Source organism: Hyaena hyaena, unplaced genomic scaffold (assembly GCF_003009895.1).
Source record: "Hyaena hyaena isolate Hyena2069 unplaced genomic scaffold, ASM300989v1 scaffold_514, whole genome shotgun sequence".
NCBI classification, from domain to species: Eukaryota; Metazoa; Chordata; class Mammalia; order Carnivora; family Hyaenidae; genus Hyaena; species Hyaena hyaena.
Genome location: NW_024081146.1, coordinates 607,098 through 628,783, shown reverse-complemented (window position 1 = coordinate 628,783; position 21,686 = coordinate 607,098). Strand labels below are relative to the sequence as shown.

Sequence of the window (21,686 nt, the reverse complement as noted above, 5' to 3'; positions counted from 1 at the left end):
ACATTAAAAAAAAAAAAAAAAAAAAAAAAGACCAGGGAAAGGACACTTGTTTACAGCATGACGGCTGAAACAAGAGTGTCTACCTCAGCTGGGAAGCGTGCATTGAGCAATGTCAAGTTGTTTTTTTGCCACTCTGTGCATGTCTGGGAATGGCCAAGGAAAGGATTATACTGGTTTTGGGCTTACCTGTAAATTTGAGTGGGTAGGTGAACTCACAAACATGAAATTGATGAGTAACGAGGATCGGCTCTATTTTGTGGCCAGAAACAGGGAGCGCACAAAACTCGTACTTGACCCCTGGACCTGGAAACAACTTTCTAAGCTGCGTTTTAAAATCTTCCATGGGAAGAGTTTCAGCATTTTGAACTGTTTGTGTAAGATGTCAAAATACAACTGCGACTGGTTTGCAAGAACTGACATCAACAAGATTCTGACTTCTCTCCTCTTACTCTCAAGCCCAGTGCAGTCAATCCCTCCCCACCACTCCACCGGAACTGTTCACTCCAAGGTCACCAGTGGTTTCCACATTGCACACCATTTTTCATGTTGTGAATTACAGGATCTGCCAGCACTTGATGTAACTTTCCCCAGAATTTCTTTGCGACAGCCTGCCTACATTTCTGGCCGCTTCTCCTCAGTCGGCTGCAGGTGGCTCTTTCCCCCCGAAACTCTGAGTAGTGTTGTAGCTGAAGGCTGTCTTGGAACTCTTTGCTGCTTGCCCTCACCCCTTAGGTGACTTTGTCCAATGTTGTGTCTTTACAGACCTTTGATATGGTTTTGACGCTCATGTATGTATCTTTAGCCCCGCCCCCTCACCTCCACGTGGTCTGTGGAATCAGCTGGCTGCTGTGACATCTCCACGTGGAGAAGGAAGAGGCAGGTAGAGGTGGACACATTCCATGTTCTCCTCGGATCCTCCTGTGTGTAGTCCTTTCTCATCTCAGTGAAGCAAGGACCATTCTTCCAGTTACTCAGCAAAGTGTTGGCAGCCATTTCTGAACTCACAAGTTGAGAAAAAACTCCTTGTGAGGTTAAGGTAAGTTGCCCGGACTCTTACCGTCAGATGGTGACCCAATATCCACCTCGACTCAATTGTTTCTGCTTGATCACCGACCCCCAAGGCACCTTGTTGATTGATATTTGGAGTGACTCATTCTGCCCTTGATATGCTGATTGTACTTTGTGAAGGAACTTACCTTAGGAACTTCTTTTGTGGTTATGGGAACAACATTGCATTCCTGAAAGACCTATTTTTCTCATTAAGCGATAAACAGACTATTGACCCCTGCTCACAAAGAACTAACTTTTGCCTTTACTATGCTAATACCACCTCTGGGCTGTTCCCCATACACCTATGCATATCAATGTTCTGGAAAGTTTTTACTGATAAAAGAATTCATCATCAGAATGCCACTCCTGTGCCGTCCCCGAAACACTAAATCATAAAATAAACTTGAGTCTCAGACAGTGCGGAGAGGCCTGGCTGGTGACCAGAAAGAATCTCGTGCCTCCCTCTTCCCTCCCTCGCCTACACTGTCCATCCTTCAGGGACCCCTGGACCTGCCAGAGTCCAGCTCTGGATCCTTTACTTTTCCCATTCCCGATGCTGATCCTTCAGACAAGCCAGTCAGCTGCAATTTCCTCAGATTCTACCACCCCCTGACCACGACTACCACCACAGCAGTTTCGTGCAATAGACTCCTAATTGTTCTCCCTGATCCTGCCCTTAACTCTCTTCAGACTATTCTTAACGCAGCAACTGGAAAAATTCTGGAACTTGTAACTCTTCACTCTGCTCAAAACTGTCCTGTAACTTTCCATCTCAGAACAAAAGTAAAAGGTCCTGAATTATGCTTCCGGCCAGGGTGAGGTCACCAGGATTGGATTCACTCTCTCGCCTGGAACAACTAGAAGACAAACATGAGAATAAAAAATGCAATATAGGGGCACCTGGGTGGCTCAGTCAGTTAAGCATCTGACTCTTGATTTCGACTCAAGTCATGATCTCGCTGTTTGTGAGTTCTAGCTCCATATCGGGCTCTGTGCTGGCCGTGCAGACCCTGCTTGGGATCCTCTCTCTCTCTCCGTCCTCCACTCTCTCCTCCCCCCCTCCTCCACTTATGCTTTCTTTCTTAAATAAAACATCAAAAATGCAATAATAAGGGAAAATTATGAGAAAGTCTGGGCACTAAGTTTGCCAATTTGAGTGTGAAATGGACAAAATCCTTAAAAGACACAAGTTACCAAAGCTCATTCAAGAAAACTAGGTAATCTGAATAACTCTGTATCTGTTTAAAAAACTGAAAGTTAGTTAAAAATCTTCCCATGAAGAAAAATCCCAGGCCCAGGTGATTTCACTGATGGTATCTACCAAAACTTTAAGGTAAAAAGAAATCCACACAAGGGCCCCCCGGGTGGCTCAGTCAGTCAAGCGTCCGACTTCAGCTCAGGTCAGGATCTTGTGGTTCGTGAGTTTGGGCCCCGCATCGGGCTCTGTGCTGACATCTCAGAGCCTGGAGCCTGCTTTGGATTCTGTCTCCCTCTGTCTCTGACCCTCCCCTGCTCACTCTGTCTCTCTCTCTCTCTCTCAGAAATAAATAAAACATAAAAAAAATAAACATAAAAAAGATTAAAAAAAAAAAACAAAACAAACTGAAAGCTAGTTAAAAATCTTCCCATGAAGAAAAATCCCAGGCCGAGATGATTTCACTGACAGTATCTACCAAAACTTTAAGGTAAAAAGAAATCTACATAGGGGTGCCTGGGGGGCTCAGTGGGTCAGGCAAACGACTTCAACTCAGGTCCTGATCTCATGGGCTGTGGGTTTGAGCCCCGCGTCGGGCTCTGTGCTGACAGCTCAGAGCCTGGAGCCTGCTTCAGATTCTGTGTCTCCCTCTCTCTTCTCCCCCTCCCATGTTCTATCAAAAATAAACAAACATTAAAAAAATAATCTCGGGGCGCCTGGGTGGCTTAGTCGGTTAAGCGTCTGACTTTCACTTAGGTCATGATCTTGCGGTTTGTGGGTTCGAGCCCCGCATCGGGCTCTGTGCTGACAGCTCAGAGCCTGGAGCCTATTTCAGAGTCTGTATCTCCCTCTCTCTCTGACCATCCCCTGCTCACGCTGTCTCTCTCTCTCCTAGAAATAAATAAAATATATATATATATAAAATAATAATAATCTTCTCTTCTCAAAAGCCAAAGAGGAGGAAATACTTTCTAACTCATTCTAGGAAGCCAGCATTGCCATGATATCAAAACCACAGACATTATAAGAGAAGCACCAATAAGACCAATCTTTTCCATGAACACAGATTTAAAATTCTCAATAAGCTTTTTGCCCCAATTAAAAAAAAATTATGGTAAAACACACACAACATAAAATTTACCATCCTAACCATTTTAAAAAATAATTTTAATGTTTACTTATTTACTTATTTAGAGAGTGGACACACATGTAAGCATGCAGGGGAGGGGCAGAGAGAGGGGGAGAGAGAGAATCCCAAGCCGGCTCCATGCTGTCAGTGCAGAGCCTGATGCGAAGCTCGGTCTCACGAATCCTGAGATCATGACCTAAGCCAAAATCATGAGTTTGATGCTTAACAACTGAGTCACCCAGGCGCCCCCCCCATCCTAATCATTTTTCAACTTACAGGTCTGTGGTGGTAAATGCCTTCATAATGTTGTCCAATCACCACCATCTCCATCATTCTCATCATCTTGTAAAACTGAAACTCCATCCAAGTCCACTAAATAGGATTCCTCATTCTGCCTCTGCCCAAGCCCTGGCAACCAACATTCTTCTTTCTGTCTGTGACTTTGCCTACTCAAGTGCCTTGTAAGTGGGGTCACAGTACTTGTCTTTTTATAACCAGCTTATTCCTGTAAGTGTATTTTGCATATGTCTGTTAAATCTAGTTGGTTTACTGTCTTATGTAACTCCTCTGTTTTCTGATTTATCCCCTTCTGTCTGGTTGCCCTATCCATTGTTATGAATAGGAGTATCGAAGTCTCTAATTATTATCATAGAGCTATTTCTCCCTGCAAGTCTGTTTTTGGTTCATATATTTTGATGGTCTATCATTAGAGGGGTAGATGTTTATAATTATTATATCATCTTACTATATTTTATTAATATATAATGTCCTTTTTTGTCTCTTGGAATTGTTTTTAAGTCAATTTTGTGTGTTATTAGTAGAGCCATTCCTGCTCTTTTGTTATTATTTGTACGGAATATCTTTTTCCATTTTTTTCACTCTACTTTTTTTATTTTTTCAAGTTTATTTGTTTTGAAAGACAGGGAAAGAGAGAGTGAAGGGCACAGAGAGAGGGAGAGAGAATCCCAGGTATGCTCCAGTGCTCTGTGTTGGGGTGCCAGGGTGGTTCAGTCGGTTAAGGGTCCACCTTTGGCTTAGGTCATGATCTTGAGGTTCGTGAGTTCGAGCCCCACGTCAGGCTCTGTGCTGACAGCTCAGAGCCTGGAGCCTGTCTTCAGATTCTGTGTCTCCCTCCCTCTCTGCCCTTCCCCACTCACACTCTGTCTCTATGTTTCTCTGTCTCAAAAATAAACATTAAAAAATAAAAATAAATAAAAATAAGTGAAAAATACCAAGCAGGCTCCAAGGCTCTGTTCTGATCCCAACTCAGGGCTCAACTTCATGAACCATGAAATCACAACCTAAGCCAAAATCAAGATTGGATGCTTAACCAGTTGAGTCACCCAGGTGTCCCCCATTTTTTTCACTTTCAATGTTTGTGTCTTTGATGCCGAGTGAGCCTCTTATAGATGGATGGCAAACATTTAGATCAGGTGTCTTTATCTATTTGGCTGATCTCTGTCTTTTGATTGGAAAGTTTAATCCATTTACATTTAAAGTAACTACTGGGGCACCTGGCTGGCTCAGTCTGTAAAGTGTGACTTTTGATCTTAGGGTTGTAAGTTTGAGCCCCACACTGAGTGTAGAGATTACTTAAAAAAAAGACTTACTGATAAGGTGGGGCTTACTTCTGTCGTTGCACTACTTGTTTTCTAGATGCCTTACAGCTTTTTTGGTCCCTCATTTCCTGTATTACAGTCTTTTTGTGTGTTGAGTTTTATAGTGAATGTTTAAATTCCTTTCCTATTTTCTTTTGTGCATATTTTTAAAAAAAATTTGTTTTGAGAGTGAGAAATAGAGAGACAAAGCATGGTGGGGGGGCGGGGGCAGAGAGAGGGAGACGCAGAATCCAAAGCAGTCTCCAGACTCTGAGCTGTCAGCACAGAGCCTGACGTGGGGCTCAAACTCATGAACTGTGAGATCATGACCTGAGCCTAAGTTGGACACTTAACTGACTGAGCCCCCAGGTGCCCCCCTTTTGTGCATATTCTATAGCTATCTTATTTGTGGTTACTGTGAGGATTGCATTTAACATACTAAGTTGTAACAGTCTAAATTTATACTTGCTTAGCTTTAATGACATATGAAAATTCGAGTCCTTTATAGTTCCATCCCCACCCTCTTGATTGCTGATGTCACAAAAGTTACATCTTTGTACACTGCATGCCAAGAAACACAAACTAATCATTCTTTTAAATGCATTACCTTCCTAAATCCTACAGAACAGAAGGTATGTAGTTACAAACCAAAGTTCCTTTCCCTCCTGAATGGCCCTGACGCCCTTGTTGAATATAAGCAAAAGGAGAAAGTTTGTTGCTAGTGCCCTGCAGGAAATGCTCAAATGAGCTCTATAAGCTGAAATGAAAAGGTATTAGACAGTGACTTGAAGCTATAGGGAGAAAGATCTCAACAAAAGTAAGTGTGTGGGCAATGATAGAAGCTAGCTTTATTGTAACAATGTTGGAGGTCATCAAAAGGTTTTGTAAATAGAAGTGGTGATGGCTGCACAACCTTGTGAGTGCAACTTATTGCAAGTGAATTGTGTCCTTAAAAATTGTTAAGATGATACATTTTATGTTATGTGTATTTTACCACAAATACTTTTTAAACACATTTTACCCGCTACATGATGTAGTCCTGCCACTCATGAGAACCCAGGATAAAAGGAATATGTGAGAATACAAAAGCTTGTAGGCAAATGTTCACAGCAGCTTTATTCATGATATCTGAATGCAGAAAAGAAGTCAAATGTCAATCAGCTGGTGATCCATAAACAAATTGTGGTACTCCATATAATGGAACACTACTCAGCATTAAAAAGGAATGAACTGGGGCACCTGACACGCTCATTTGGTAGAACATGTGACTCTTGATCTCAGAGTTATGAGCCAGAGCCCCATTTTGATGGAGAGATTACTTTAAAAAAATTAAATGAATTATGGGTACATGTAATCTCCAAATTCATCATGCTTTGTCAAAGAAGCCAGGCATAAAAGAATCCATATTTTATGACAGTACATTTATAAAATTCTAGAAAGTGCAAACTACAGTTGACTCTTGAATAAAACAGGTTTGAACTGCATGGGTCCACTTCTATGCGGGTTTTTTTCAATAAACACCGAACAGTACTAGAAATGTACTGTCCTTTTTATTATTTTTATTTTAATTTAAAAAGTTTACTTACTCATTTTTGAGAGAAAGACAGAGTACTGCAGGGAGGGACAGGGAGGGAGAGAGAGAGAATTCCAGGCAGACTCTGTAGGCCCAGCGTAGAGCCCGATGCAGGGGGTCAATCTCACTAACCATGAGATCATGACCTGAGCTGAAATCTAGTTAGACACTCAACCAACTGAGCCACGCAGGTGGCCTTTTTATTTTATTTTAGAAAGAAAGAGTACACAAATGAGAGAGAGAGAGAGAGAGAGAGATGGAGAGAGTCTCAGGCAGACTCTGCCCTCAGCATGGAGCCCAATGTGTGGCTCAATTCCATGACCTGAGCTGAAATTAAGAGTTGGACACTCAAATGACTGAGCCACCCAGGCACCCCTGTAAATACATTTTCCTAATGATTTTCTTGACTTTTTCTTCTCCCTAGCTTACTTTACTCTAAGAATACAGTATATATAGTACATACAACATACGATGTATGTTAATTCATGGTTTCCGTTATCAGTAAGGTTTCCAGTCAAGTGTAGGCTCTTAGTACATATGTTTTGGGAAGAATCAGAAGTTATTCTCAGATTTTAGACTGCCCGGGGACTGGGCACCCCAACACCTCCATTGTTCAAAGATCAACTGTGTCTCACAGTGTCGGGAAACAGCAATTTTCTGGCACCAGCGATGGAAAAAGGGATTGGTTACAAAGGCCAAGAAGATGCTGTTAGGGGGATGGAATATGCTGCATTTCGATTGCTGCAGTGCTCACACGCGTGAATACGGTTTTCAAGATTCATCAGACTGTACAGTTTGAATGAATGCAGTTTATTACATACATAAATTGTAATATTGATGAGTTAGTCCTTCAAGTTTCTGTACCATGAAATAAACTTAAGTTAAGCATATGCAGTCACACTGTTTTGCAAAAATCCTCTTACTAGTTTCCTACCATTACTCATTTTAATGAGAGCAAATGGTTTAGAGAACAAAACAGGACAGGGACGTCTGGGTGGCTCAGTCAGGTTGAGCGTCTTACTCTTGATTTTGGCTCAGGTCGCGACTCATGGTTGTGAGATTGAGCCCCACATCGGGCTCAGCATGGAGTGTGGAGCTCCTTGGGATTCTCTCTCTTTGTGCTTCCCCTGATCATGGGCTCACGCACGTGTGCACGCTCTCACTCTCTTCCAAAATAAATAAACTTTAAAAAATTCTTGTTTAATCTTTATCACACTATTCACATAGCACCTTCATATATTTCACAAAGTACATATTAGTAATGTGTATAAATAATTTATATATATTTTTTCAGGCTCACAAATTTTACCCATAAGGATATGTAATAAAAATAATTTGGATATTATTGCCCTAAAACTTTGGAAGATTCTGTTCTCAGAAAACTGACTGAAGAATTATCTACAAGCAGAGGGCTGAATTCATTCAAGCAGATAACTAAAACCAAGAGTAATATTAGAGTACACACACTTACGTGATATGGGAAGACTCAAGATTGTCAAATGTCATTTATTAGTGATTTTACCTCAATTAGGTCATGAATTTAATGTAGTTCCAATAAAAGTCCCAGTGGGATCTTTCATGCAATTGACACGATGATTTTAAAATTTATACGGAAATGTGATGAGTAGCAAAGGCAATTTTGTGCAAGTACGAACAAGACTTGATTGAATAAAAGTCAGAGCATAATGTAAACTGTAGCAGTGGAATCCCTGTAGATTAGTTTAAGAATAGACCAGAAGGAACAGACTCCAGAAATTGACTCATATATAGAAATGCATCATGTGTTATAAATGACATTTTATTTGTTTATTTATTTAAAGTAGGATTCATGCTCACTGAGGAGCCCAACACAGAGTTTGAACTCACAACCCTGAGATCAAGACCTGAGCTGAGATCAAGATCAAGACCTGTGCTGACAGCTCAGAGCCTGGGGCCTGCTTTGGATTCTGTGTCTCCCTCTCTCTTTGTTCCTCCCATGCTCACACACTCTCTCTCAAAAGTAAAGATTTAAAAAAATAAAATAAAATAATAAAAAAATAAATATAAAAAATAAAAGTGCAGTACTAGATTAGGTGTTTTACAAATATTATAGAACATAATTATATTATCTTGTGTAATCGGTAGCCTTACTAACAAGAAACAAAACGAAAAGCTCTAGTGGATAAGATTAATGCTGACTACATTAAAATTTTGTAGAAAAAAGGACATCATAAATTAAGTAAAAAGACAGGAGAAAGTATTTCAACTCATAACAAAAGGTTTCATGTAGATTATACCAAGTACTCCCATAAATTAATATGAGACAATTCAATAGAAATATGGCCAAGGATATGAACGGCCAAACAATTCCTGGTACAGGAAACATTAGTAATGCTAGTATCCACAAGGTATTCTACCTCCCTAGAGATTATAGAAACAGAAAAAAAAAATCAAGCAATATGGATTAGGTATTGGATTGACAAACATTTAAAAAGGTTCTATCACGTGCTGGGTATAAAAAAAAAAGTGAATCCACTCATACACTACTGAAATACAACTTTTGGAGAACGAATTGAAAGTATCTATCAACAATTTTAAAGTGAGCATTTTCCAAGGGCCGCTGGGTGGCTCTGCTGGTAGAATGTGGGACTCTTGATCTCAGGGTCATGAGTTCAAGCCCCATGTTGGGTGTGGAGTCTACTTAAAAAAAAGTTTAAATGAAAATGAGCATTTTCTATGACCTGGCAGTTCTGTTTTATCAGTAACTACCCAAGAGATGCCCTCCTTACACAGGTGCAAAAGGAAACATGTACAAGAACATTCATTGTTGGGGTGCCTGGGTGGCTCAGTCAGGTAAGCGTCTGACTTTGGCTCAGGTCATGATCTTGCGGTCCGTGGGTTCTGGCCCCGCATCGGGCTCTGTGCTGACAGCTCAGAGCCTGGAGCCTGTTTCAGATTCTATGTCTTCCTCTCTCTCTGCCCCTCCCCAGCTCGTGCTCTCTCAAAAATAAATAAATGTTAAAAAATTTTTTAAATAAAAAAAAGAACATCCATTGTAATATTGTAGTAGCAAAAAAACCCCAAAAAACAAAAGCCAAAAAAAAAAAAAAAAACCCAAACAATGGAAACAACCCAAATATCCTCCAAAAGAATGGTTAACTAAGACTTATTCATTCTAATATGCAAGGGTGAAAAAGAATGGGCTTAGTGAAAACAAATTGCTATGAAAGTATCTCCATCCAATAGAGGCACCTGGGTGGCTTAGTTGGTTAAGCGTCTGACTCTTGATTTTGATTCAGGTTGTGATCTCGCAGTTTGTGAGTTTGGGCTCCATGCTGCTTGCCTGGGATTCTCTCTCTTTCTCTCTCTGCCCCTGCCCTCCTTTGCTCTCTCTCTCAAAATAAAATAAACTAAAGAGAAAAGAAAAGAAAAGAAAAGAAAAGAAAAGAAAAGAGATCTCTAAATAGCTTTGAGTGAAAAGACAAGGGTACAGAATGAGGTACATGTTACATCACTTTTTTTTTTTTAATTTTTAATTATATTTTTGAGACAGAGAGAGACAGAGTACAAGCAGGGCAGGGGCAGAGAGAGAGGGAGACACAGAATTCGAAGCAGGCTCCAGGCTCTGAGCTGTCAGCACAGAGCGCCACGTGGGGCTTGAACTCACAGACTGTGAGATCATGACCTGAGCCGAAGTCAGGCACTTAACCGCCTGAGCCACCCAGGCTCTCCATATCTTCTTCTTTAAACACACACACAAGAAAAATTTTAAGATATTTTTTCTATGGCAATGGATACAGGTGGGGCCAAGGTTAAGGAAAGCTTTACCTTTTAGGGGCGCCCAGGTGGTTTGGCTGCTTGTGTCTAACTTTGGCTCAGGTTATCATCTCGCAGTTTGTGATTCAAGCTCTGCTTTGGGCTCTGTGCTGACAGCTTGGAGCCTGGACCCTGCTTCGGATTCTGTGTCTCCCTCTCTCTCTCTCTGCCTCTCTCTCTCAAAAATAAACTGGAAAAAAAAAAAAAAAGAAAAAGAAAAGAAACCTTTACCTTATCCATATATATCACTTAAGTAATTTTTTTTTACAAAGGCATTTCATCATATATTCATTGTATAATTAAAAGTTAATAATAATAATTAAAGTATGTATGCCTAGGTGAGTTCATTCTTTCCCAGACCAGAGAATTTCAGCTACCCCAATGTGACAGAGAAATCAGAACGTCTACAGGAAAACATCATCATTGGTGGGGGAGAAATTGAGCTTGGTTAACATTAGTAGACAGTTTAATATTTTGTTGGAGGACCATCTTTTCCCCCGCAACAATATGGACAGAAGCACAAGAATGAGACGGCATACAGCCAGTATATAAAACAACCAGGTTTTGACAGTAAAATAGAAAAGCCCAGTTATCACTGCAAACCTAGCTCTTCATTGGCCAAACTGGCTTTTAGTCGATTTTATCCCATTTCTTGGTGAACAACTGACACGAAATTGGTGGGCAAGCATTACCACCTAGTGGCTGTGGCTCACATTGCAGAATTCATCACTGTGCCCTGTGTCCCCTGAATCTCAAAACTAATGCTTCTTTGGATATCCTTTAACAGTCAAATGTTTTATAAATTCAAGAGACGGGCGGCACCTGGCTGCCTCAGTTGATGGCGTGTACGACTCTGATCTTGGGCCCTGTGTTGGGTGTAGAGATTACTTAAAATTTTTTTTTAATTTTTAAAAGTATTTATTTATTTTTGAGAGGGGCAGGGGAAAAGAATCAGTCCCAAGCAGGCTCTGCACTGTCAGTGTGGAGCCTGATGTGGAGCTCAAACCCATGAACCATGAGATCATGACTTGAGCTGAAATTAAGACTCAGAAACTTAACCGACTGAGCCACCCAGGTGCCCTTAAAAAAATAAAATCTTTAAAAAATAAATAAATTTAAGAGTCCTACATAGGGTTATCAATTTAAAAGTTGTTTTTAATGTTTATTTTTGAGAGAGAGTGAGACAGAGTGTGTGTGTGGGGGGCGGGGAGGGACAGAGAGAGAGAGAAACACAGAATCCGAGGCAGGTTCTAGGGTCTGAGCTGTCAGCATAGAGCCCGACACAGGGCTCGAACTCACGAACCATGAGATCATGACCTTATCTGAAGTTGGACCCTTCACTGACTGAGCCACCCAGGTGCCCCTGGGTTATCAGTTTTTTTTTTTTAATGTTTTTTATTTATTTCCGAGAGAGAGAGAAAGACAGCGTGAGCAGGGGAGAGTCAGAGAGAGAGGGAGATACACAATCTGAAACAGGGTCCAGGTTCTGAGCTGGCTGTCAGCACAGAGCCCGACGCGGGGCTTGAACCCATGAACCGTGAGATCATGACCTGAGCCGAAGTCGGACGCCTAACCGACTGAGCCACCCAGGCTCCCCTCAATTTTTAAATTCTGACAAGTAAGGATGTTTTAAAAGCCTACTATCTATCATCATGGCCAGTTTGTAAAAAGAACAGATACTTAAAACCAAAAAATCAGAGAGGCCATGAACTCAGATGAAAGCATAGTCCTGTTTATGCAAGAACAGTGGAAAACTGGATAGACATTTCATGAATAAGCATTCTGTATCTATATTAATAATTGAGATGGTTAATTATGCTATTAAATGTGTCAATTCGAATGGGCTATGGGATGCCCAGACCAAGGGTTTTAACATTATTTCTGAGTGTGTCTGTGTTTCTGGAAGACATTAGCGTTCGAATTGGCAGACCAGATGAAGGTTGCCTTCTCCAATGTTCATGGGCCACGTCCAACCCACTCAGGGCCGGAATGGACCAAAAAAGGCAGAGGAAGGCAGTGCCAGTCTCCTGCCCTTGACCTGGGACTTAACCCCTTGTTGTTTCTGGTTCTCAGACCTTGTGCTCAGCCTGGAAACCACACCTTTGGCTCTCCTGACTGTCCAGCTTGCAGGTGGATCATGGGACTTCTGTTCCTACCAGTTTTGGTAGGAACTGCCTACCTGCCCATGTTCATCCAGTCAGCCAACCAGCCCTCCGACGGGCAGGGCCCCCAGGTGACCGGCGACTGAGGGCCTGAGCTGGCAAGGCCAAGGACACCCAACACAATTTTTGCCATACTGCTCTGGGTGAAGGGCACAGCCTCCCTCCCCAGACGACCCTGCCGACCTCAGCGCCTCCTGTAGGCTAGGACACTGGTGCACCGCGCCCCATGCCTGGAGGCTGAAATTCTCCAACAGAAAGATGCAATATTTTTTATTTCCTTTTTTTCCATTTTTTTCTCCAAGGATTCAATACTTCAATATGTTGAGCTGTGTGTCCAATGCTATAAAATGAATATTAAATAACATAGTTATGTCAAAAAAAAAAAGGGTTCTCCAGAACCCTCACCAATGCAATCACATTTACATAATTCTTCTTTATCAATATGTGTCTCCGATTTATAAATAAAAGCAGAGCTGGAGACAAGGTCTTGTACACAGATACTTTGGGAGGCACAGGAGTGAAAGGGCAGGGAAAGTTAATGTATAATATTGTCCTTTTTTTTAATATTTATTTTTGAGAGAGAGACAGCAAGTGGGGAAGGGGTAGAGAGAGGGAGATGCAGAATCCGAAGTGGACTCCAGGCTCTGAGCTGTCAGCACAGAGCCTAAAGTGGGGCTTGAACTCATTAACTGCGAGATCATGACCTGAGCCGAAATCAGATGATTAACCGAACTGAGCCACCCAGGCGCCCCAATACTGTTCTTCTTATATAGAGGCAACTGCCTTTGAGCCTCTTACCACTGGAATTGAAGGAAACCCATCTGCCAGATCAGTATCCCATAGTAAGTTCCAGAAACTGTTCCAGCAAAACTGGTCCAGCATGGAGGCTATGACTGGGCTACATGCCCTTGGCTACGTGTACATAGTTTATTACCAGTATCTGCCACACTCCATCTGTTTTTTGCAGGGGCTGAACAAGTGAACTGGAGTTAAGAGGGGGACCCGCCGCCCCTGAATCCTCATCTCTGAAGATGGCACTCAAATCTGCAAATGCAATTCCACCTGGGATGCGGTATGGTTTCTGATTTCACACCGGCTGAGTCAACACAGGATGAGGGAACCCACACAAGTTGCTGAGTATGTCTGTTCCAATTGTGTACTTGGGATCAAGGACATTTCCACAGGGTGGGTCCACGGACACCCTGACCCACTGAGAGATGCACCTCTCTGCCTGGCCCCATAAACTTCCACTCCAGCTGGGGTCCTTGCTACTGTTTCCGGTCCTCTGGGGTCACTGTCATCTCAGACCCTGCATCAAGCTCTTGGAAGAGCTGCTTATTCTCATTTCTCCAGTGTAGAGCACCTCTGGTAAATAACCCCTAGTGCCTTTGGGGAATCATTAGATATTTATTGCCTCTACTTGTGCTGGCTCTGCAGGGTCCTTCTTCCAGTGATTCTACCTCTCTTACAATTGCTGGATTCCGGTCTGAGAACTGGGTCAGATTTTTTCTGGTTATACAAGGTAAGGCAGCCCTGTCGCTGTCGGCCCTTATACCTCATCCTTTGGACTACGGTGGTCGGACAGCCAACGGCACAGATGGCCAGTGTCAAGGCACTGTGGTTGCCACTCTGTCCTCGCTTCATCTACCAAGTTCATGTACCTTACTTGTGATGATGAAGTCCAGCTATCTGGCTCTGCTGTTCTGGAACCCTACCAACCCCCAGGGTCCCTAGTTTCAGAACAGTCTGTCCTCAGCATTGGGGAGTAGTATTTGGGAACATCTATCATGGATCATAATGGGCTGCAAGAGATCCTATCTCATTTACTTAAAAATTTTCATTTCACGTTTTGATTTTTTTTAAACCTTACTTTAGAGGTGCGATCCAGAGAAGGGATACAACTTGCTAAAGACATCTACCAAGTCAGTAGCAAAGCCAGGTCCAGACCCAGGTGCCCGCACTCCCCGTCAGTTCCCTCCTTCACGGAACTTGAGGAGGTGCCGGATCTTAGGAGTAGGAGTGTGCCGCTGGAAACTAATTTGACAATAAACTATTTGTAAAAAAAAAAAAAAAAAAAAAAAAGGAGTGTGCCAGACATCTGCAGGGAAGAGGGCACCGGGAAGAACATTCGAGGCACTGTGTGCAATGTAGGGAGGCCTGAAGCGGCCCCGGGATTCGGGAAGTACAAGGAAAACCACCTGATCCCAGTGGCGTGCGGGGCTGTGGGGGGAGGTGAGCTGGGGAAGAGGATGCCCTGCGGCAGGCTGCAGGGCTGCGCTGCAGGGTCAAGGGCGCGCGCCCGTAGGACCCGCAGTCCAGCGCACTGTGGCTGGAGCCCGACTGCGTGTCCAGGAAGCGGATGGGAACGCTGCGACAAGGAAGGAAAACCGGGACACGGGGAGAGCATGGGAGTCGAGCAGAGCGGGCCACCCCGAAGTTTTACCTCTGCTAACTGACAAGCAGCAAAGGGCCTTCCGTTCCCGCCGGGGCACAGTCAAAAGCGCGGCCCGGGGAGCGTACTCTTCCGGCCCGCTACGGAGCTTGGAGCGTTCAGGGGGCCGCGACAGAAGCTCTAGCCCAGCGCCCCACCCACTCACAGGCGCGCTCCTCCCCGGTTCCGCCCCGCCCCCAGCCTCCCTTCAGCCAATGGCAGCCCTCGGCGCCTTTGCCTTCAGCCAGTAGCCGACGTGGCCTCTGGCTCTGACATCGCGGCTTGGGGTCAAGGGTCACGCAAGATGGCGGCGCCCAGGGGGCGTTGAGGCGTGGGGCTGAGGATGGCGCTGGCGGCGCTGGCCGCCGGGGCTCGGCTGGGGCGGCGGCTGAGCGGATCGGGACCGGAGCTGAGGCCGGGCCGAAGGCACTGGACGGCTGCCGGGCGCTCGCGAAGCCGGCGCGAGGCAGACACGCCCGTGTTCCAATATGTGGGCGAGCGCGCGGCCCGTGCGGACCGCATCTTCGTGTGGGGCTTCAGTTTCTCCGGGGCGCTGGGCGTGCCCACTTTCGTGCTGCCCGGCGCCGGGCCCGAGCCTCGCTCAGGTTCGCGGCCGCGACGGAGGATCCAACCTGTGCCCTACCGCCTGGAGCTGGACCAGAAGGTGCGGGCCGCGGCTCCCCGAGGCCTCCGCCGCTGCTCCTCTGCGAGAAGTTGGGAGGCCAGGGGGGTCCGCCGTCGGGGAGGAGGACCCTCGAGGCAGATGCAGACCCGGGAGGGGAGGGCGTTAGGGCGCTGCTCACATTTATCGAGTGGCTGTAGCGTGCCCGTATTGTGCCCGACTGGCGTCCTTCGCACGTCACCCCCGGAATCGGGGTTGTCACCGCAGTTACAGTTTCATTTCGTTGTGGCTCTACTTTCTGTAATTTCAGCCCCTTTAAATGCATCGAGACTGTTTCGCAGCCTAGCATGCGGTGTTACCCTGGAGACTGTCCCGTGTGTGCTTGGAAGGGATGTGTATCCGGCTGCTGGCGGAGTTGATGTGAGGTCAAGTTAGTCGATAACTTCTTGGTTAGACTATTAATCGCTCCAGCTGCGATCCACCAACCACTTCAAGCAGCTGCAGTGTTCATCGTTAGCCGCTGATTGTTGTCAATAAATATCCCTGGGGGAGGCTGCACCGAGTGATATCTGGGTCAGGTCACATCAATAGAGCCTTGTGAATGCAGCCTTCCAGTGACTCACCAGACACATAGCTGAGAATGCGCTGGGAGTGGAGCTCTGAAGTGGCTCCAGTCCCTTTCTGTCCCCTCCAGTGGCTGCCAGACTGCTGGTCTGCGCTGTGATTGCGGGCTGTGGGTGTTCAGAGCTGAGCCGAGGTGGATGGGAACAGGTCAAGTTGAAATGCTGCAAAGCTTGCCGTTCTTACTGAATCTCAGCTGCTTTTCTCGAGTAAACCTTCCTAGATCGCTCTGAGTCTTTGGGTGGTTTTCAGAGTTCTGAAAAAAAATTGATTCTGACGTTGCCAGTGTTCTTGTTGCCCCGCCACTGTCACAGATGTCGCTCAGTCTATGTCCTTTTAATGTAATTACGAGATGGTTGGATCACATCTGCCATCTTGCTTTTTGTTTCTGTCTTTGTTTGTTTCTCTAGTCGTCCTTTGCTGCCTTCTGTGTTAAGTAGGTATTTTTATAGTGTACCTCTTAATTTCCTTTGTTGGGTGTTTTGCTGTATATTTGAGGAGGTTTTTTTCTTGAGATGACACTACGTATCCTAATTTATCATAGTCTACTTTAGGTTAATAGTGACCTAATTGTGAACAAACTCTAGCAACTTTGTTCCAATAGAGCTGCATTCCCTCCTCTCTCCTTTGTGTGGTTATTACGATACTACAGTTTACAATTACTAAATACAGTTTTACAATTACTATTTTCTGCAGTTGTCTTTTAAGCCCTTTAAGAGACAAAAAGGGAAGAATGTATCCATGCAGTGTTTTATAGTTACCATTATAATTCCGTTAACTGGTGCTCTTCATTTCCTGTGGTTTTTAGTTACCATTTGCTGTTCATTCCTTTGTGCCTGAAGGACTCCTCCTTTGTTAAGGGAGGTCTACTGAATTCTCTCAGTCTTTGGGCATGTCTTTATTTCTTTCCTCCACCTCCTCCTCCCCCTCCATTTTCTTACGTCATTCTGGTTTCTGGAATCCCTTGTTTCTGATAAGAACTTAGCTGTTAATCTTATTGTTGTTAATCTTGCTGTTGTGAGGACTTGTTCTTTTTTTAAAAAAATTTTTAATGTTTTATTTTTGAGAGAGAGATTGACAGCGTGAGCAGGGGAGGGCCAGAGAGAGGGAGATATAGAATCCTAAGACAGACTCCAGGCTCTGAGCTGTCAGCACAGAGCCCAACGCAGGGCTCAAACCCACAAACCGCGAGATCACGACCTGAGCCGAAGTTGGACGCTTATCTGACTGAGCCACCCAGGCGCCCCTGGACTTCCTTGTTCTTGAGAAGTCATTTTCTTCCGACGCTTTCAGGATTTTTCTCTTTGTCGTCAGTTTAACTGATTTATTGAGTAGCTTTGATATGTAGATTTATGTTTTTCATAAAATTTGTAAGTTTTCTGCCATTATTGTTTTTAGTAACCCTCCTCCCCCTTCTCTCTTGCCCTCCTGGGACTCATTACATTACACTTGATGCTGTGTCATAGGTCTCCGAGTGACTGTTCTTTTTCCTTCTATCCCCCCCACCCCCCCGTTCTTCAGAATGAATAATTTCAATTGATATTTCTTCAACTGAACTGCTTGGCCAGTTAGTGAATTCTTTCTTTGGGTTACTGTATTTTACCATTCTAGAAATTCCATTTAACTTTTTAAAGTAGACTCTGTGCCCAACGTGGGGCTTGAACTCATGACTGAGATCAAGAGTCGGATGTTCTACCGATTGAATCAGCCACGCATTCCACCCCCCACCTCATTCCACTCCCCACCTCATTTAACTTGTTAATGTTTTTATTTTATAATCAGATTCCATAGCTGTGAAGTCATTGTCATCATGTTTTCCTTTAGTTCTTTAAACATGGTTTTAAAATATTCTTTGAACAATGGTTTATTGAAGTCTTTGATAAATCCAGCGTGTGTCCTCTTAGCATTGGTTTCTGTCAGCTGCTTTTGTCCTTTGGTATAGAGGTCACCCTTTCGTGTTTCTCTGCAGGTCTTTTTGGTTAAAAACTGGACTTCTGGGGCACCTGGGTGGTTCAGTCGGTGAAGCATCTGACTTCGGTCCTGGTCATGATCTCACTGCTTGTGAGTTCGAGCCCCAGTCATGCTCTGTGCTGACAGCTCAGAGCCTGGAGCCTGCTTCCAATTCTGTCTCCATCTCTCTCTGCTCCTCCCCTGCTCACTCTCTGTCTCTCTCAAATATAAAATAAAACATTAAAAAAAAAGTCTCTGAACTTCTGGGTGATATTTTTATAACTTTGGATTCTGATATTTTTCCCTTGAGGTTTTTTTTTTTTTTTTTTTGGTAACTTTTATGTACTTCATCTGTAGAATCAATCTCCCCTGCCGTGCATGGCCACTGATATCTCTGTTCAGGTTTTTTATTGGTTTCCCTCCTCCTCTTTTGAGCCTGGCTTCTTGAGTGTTACCCCCACCTGCGTACCTTTGTGGTCAGCTGATGATTTTGGGCAGAGGTTGTGCTCAAGTACTTTGGGCTTCTAGGGCTTCTACCTTTTTCTACCTTTGATTCTGTGTATAGGTTTGGAGGCCACGTTCAACGATGAGGCTGTTCTCTTGTCTGCCTCAGCTCGCCGTGGCCCTGGGTGCCCAGGTCTGCCGTGCTCACTGGCGGAGTTTCCCGGTCAGCCATGGATGTGCGCAGAGCCTTCTGCGGTTACTTCATTTCCAGCATCGTTCCGTTATGCTTCTGGCTGGTCTTGCCCCGGTCAGGGTTGCAGCCTCCGACCAGCTGAGTTGTGGGTTTTCCTTGTTTGTGTCCTGCTCAGTTCACTATTGGGCATGAGTTTTCCTCTTCTGCCCAAAAGTAAGTCTGTCCTTCCTGGCCACAGAGTTGATGGCTTTCATAATCACCCTTGCCCTCTTCATTTTTTTAAAAAGGTTTTATTTATTTCTGAGAGAGAGGCAGTGTGAGCAGGGGAGGGTGAGAGAGAGAGGGAGACACAGAATCTGAAGCAGGCTCCAGGCTCTGAGCTAGCTGTCAGCACACAGCCCGATGCGGGGCTTGAACCCCTGAACCGTGAGATCATGACCTGAGCACAAGTCGGACGCTTCACTGACTGAGCCACCCAGGTGTCCCCACTCGTACCCTTTTAAGCTTCTGTGCTGACTGAGCTGGGATAGATAGAGCAGCCTGAGATGGGGAAGTCTGCAGACTCCCGCTCTTGCTACCTGAAGTTGTAGCAGTGTTTCACAAATAAACATTTCTTCTCTTTTTTTAGTCTTTATTTATTTATTTTGAGAGAAAGCGTGCGCACGCAAGCAGGGGAAGGGCAGAGGGAGAGAGAGGGAGAGATTCCCAAGCAGGCTCTGTGCTGTCAGCTTAGAGCCTGTTGCAGGGCTCAAACTCACAAACTGTAAGGTCATGACCTGAGCTGAAATCAAGGGTTGGATGCTTAACCGCTTCACAAATAAACATTTCTTAGTCTATTTGTCTTTGATTTCTCGATCCCTGAAATGTTTGAGGTTTTGGTTTTTTTCCCCTTTGTTTTATTTTGCTGTTTTACAATTTTGTCCGATTATATATATATATATAGATATATATATATATATATATTTTTTGAGCGATTTACCAACCTCTTCATACTACTGTAGCTGGAAGTCCCCTGACAGCATGTTACCTCAGAAATTCTGTACTGCCGTCTTTGTGTCCGGTGTCATTCAAAGCCCTTTCACCTGTCAGTAGACTTAATAATACAGTAGGTACTTAGGAAATGTTTGTTGAGTGTTGAATAAACAGATTATCACAAGCAAAGAGAATAAGTGTAGTGTGCCGGGTATTACCTTAGGACTTATTCCTTTCCTTCATCTCCTGCTTCTTGCTGGGTCATTTCTGCGGAGTTGGAGTCAGTCCAGAAGTGGAGGGGCTCCAGAATGCCAGAGAACTGAGGTTTTTTGAACACAGGTGCATGCGCATAAGTTCCATGTGAAAATTACGATTGAAAATATCACAAGGTGATAGGAGGGAAGAATCACTTTTGGATGACAATGAAACAAGGCATCAACAAATCACACAAGAAGTATTTTGGGGGTGCCTCGCTGGCTCGGTCGGAGGAGCATGCGACTCTTGACCGCAGGGTTGTGAGTTTGAGCCTCATGTTGGGTATAGAGATGACTTAGAAATTTAAAAAAAGTAATAAATTCACTGTAGCTGTGATACTAATTCTTCTTTAGGCAGTGGTTTGAGAAGGTAGCAGTGCCCCATAGGGGTTAAGAGCATGCTCAATGGAAGCAGTAGACTCTAGTTAATTTCCACGAACTGCAGTTTTCCCATCTACAGAGTACTACTCTTACCACTAACAGTAATAATTACCAGTACATTATAGAGCTCTAGGTGAAGTCACATACCATTTATTGTAAGGCTTCATCTTTATTAACTCCTTTAGTCTTTACAATAACCCAGTAAGAGAGACACTATTCCTATTTTTGTTTGACAGAGAGGTAATCCCTCTCAGGTCACTGGTAAGGTAAGGGGTAGACCCAAGGTTCAAACAAAGGCAATTTTCAGTTTACTACTATGTAAGACCGTATCGTGGTGAATGGGGTGGATGATAGTAACTCGTTCATAGGGTGTTTATGAAGATTAAGTGAGATAATACATATCGACACAATAAATGTTTGACAAATGTTAGTCGCTGTATCGGGGTACCTGGCTGGCTCATTTGGAAGAGTGTGGGGACCCTTGATTTCAGGGGTTGTAGCTCAGGCCCCACGTTGGGTATAGAGATTAATTAAAAATAAAATCTTAAAGAAAAAATAAATGCTACTCGCTACGTTCATAGTGTGTGTTCTTTGGATGAATAACCTGTCATGTATTGCTGAGAAAACTCGATTGTCACCAATCAGTCATGTTTTATGGGAACTCTTTTTCAGATTTCATCTGCTGCCTGTGGCTACGGATTCACATTGCTGTCCTCTAAAACCAAGGACGTTACGAAAGTCTGGGGCATGGGGCTCAACAAAGACTCCCAGCTTGGATTTCACAGGAGCCGCAAAGATACCAGTGAGTGTTCTCACCTTGGCTTCCCTGTGCTGTGACTCATCTGAGAAAGCTCATTCCCTTCTGTTTTCAAGAAAATGATTACGTAAGCCAGGCTGGAACCACAGAGTAGATAGAGTCTTAAACGGGTGTTATTCGAAACTCTGGACTAGGTTATCAGCCTTGTTGTAAAGCACGCCTAACCTGTAGGCAAAAGAGCTTTTGCTGATAAGTAAGGGTGTTTCTCTTTTTGTGCCTAATTTGTAAATTATACTTTTTCGTGGACATACATGTGCAGGAAAAAACCAGCATATGTAGGGTTTGGTTCTGTCTGTGGTTTCAGGCACCCGCTGGGGGTCTGGGAACGTATCCCACACGGGGGTGGGGTGGGGGCTGGGGACTGTATGGACAGTACCTCTACCACCTGGATAGACCTTTTCATTGTTTCCTCGTTCTCTTATTCACATGCAGATGTCCTGCACAGTTCTGATCACTGTGTGTTTTCTGCCTTTTTCCACTCAGTTTTGTATCAAGAGTG

At 44.1% G+C, this 21,686-nt stretch overlaps 1 protein-coding gene across 1 annotated transcript in view; it reads left to right on the top strand.

The window, feature by feature from the left end:
* The first annotated feature begins 15,233 nt into the window (after positions 1–15,233).
* RCC1L (RCC1 like) overlaps positions 15,234–21,686 on the top strand; it is a 29,346-nt gene continuing 22,893 nt past the window's right edge. Inside the window, exons 1-2 of the mRNA XM_039255228.1 lie at positions 15,234–15,597; positions 21,043–21,172. Of these exons, the coding sequence (XP_039111159.1) occupies positions 15,277–15,597; positions 21,043–21,172 (451 nt within the window). The 5' untranslated portion in view covers positions 15,234–15,276. The remainder of the gene's footprint in view (positions 15,598–21,042; positions 21,173–21,686) is intronic.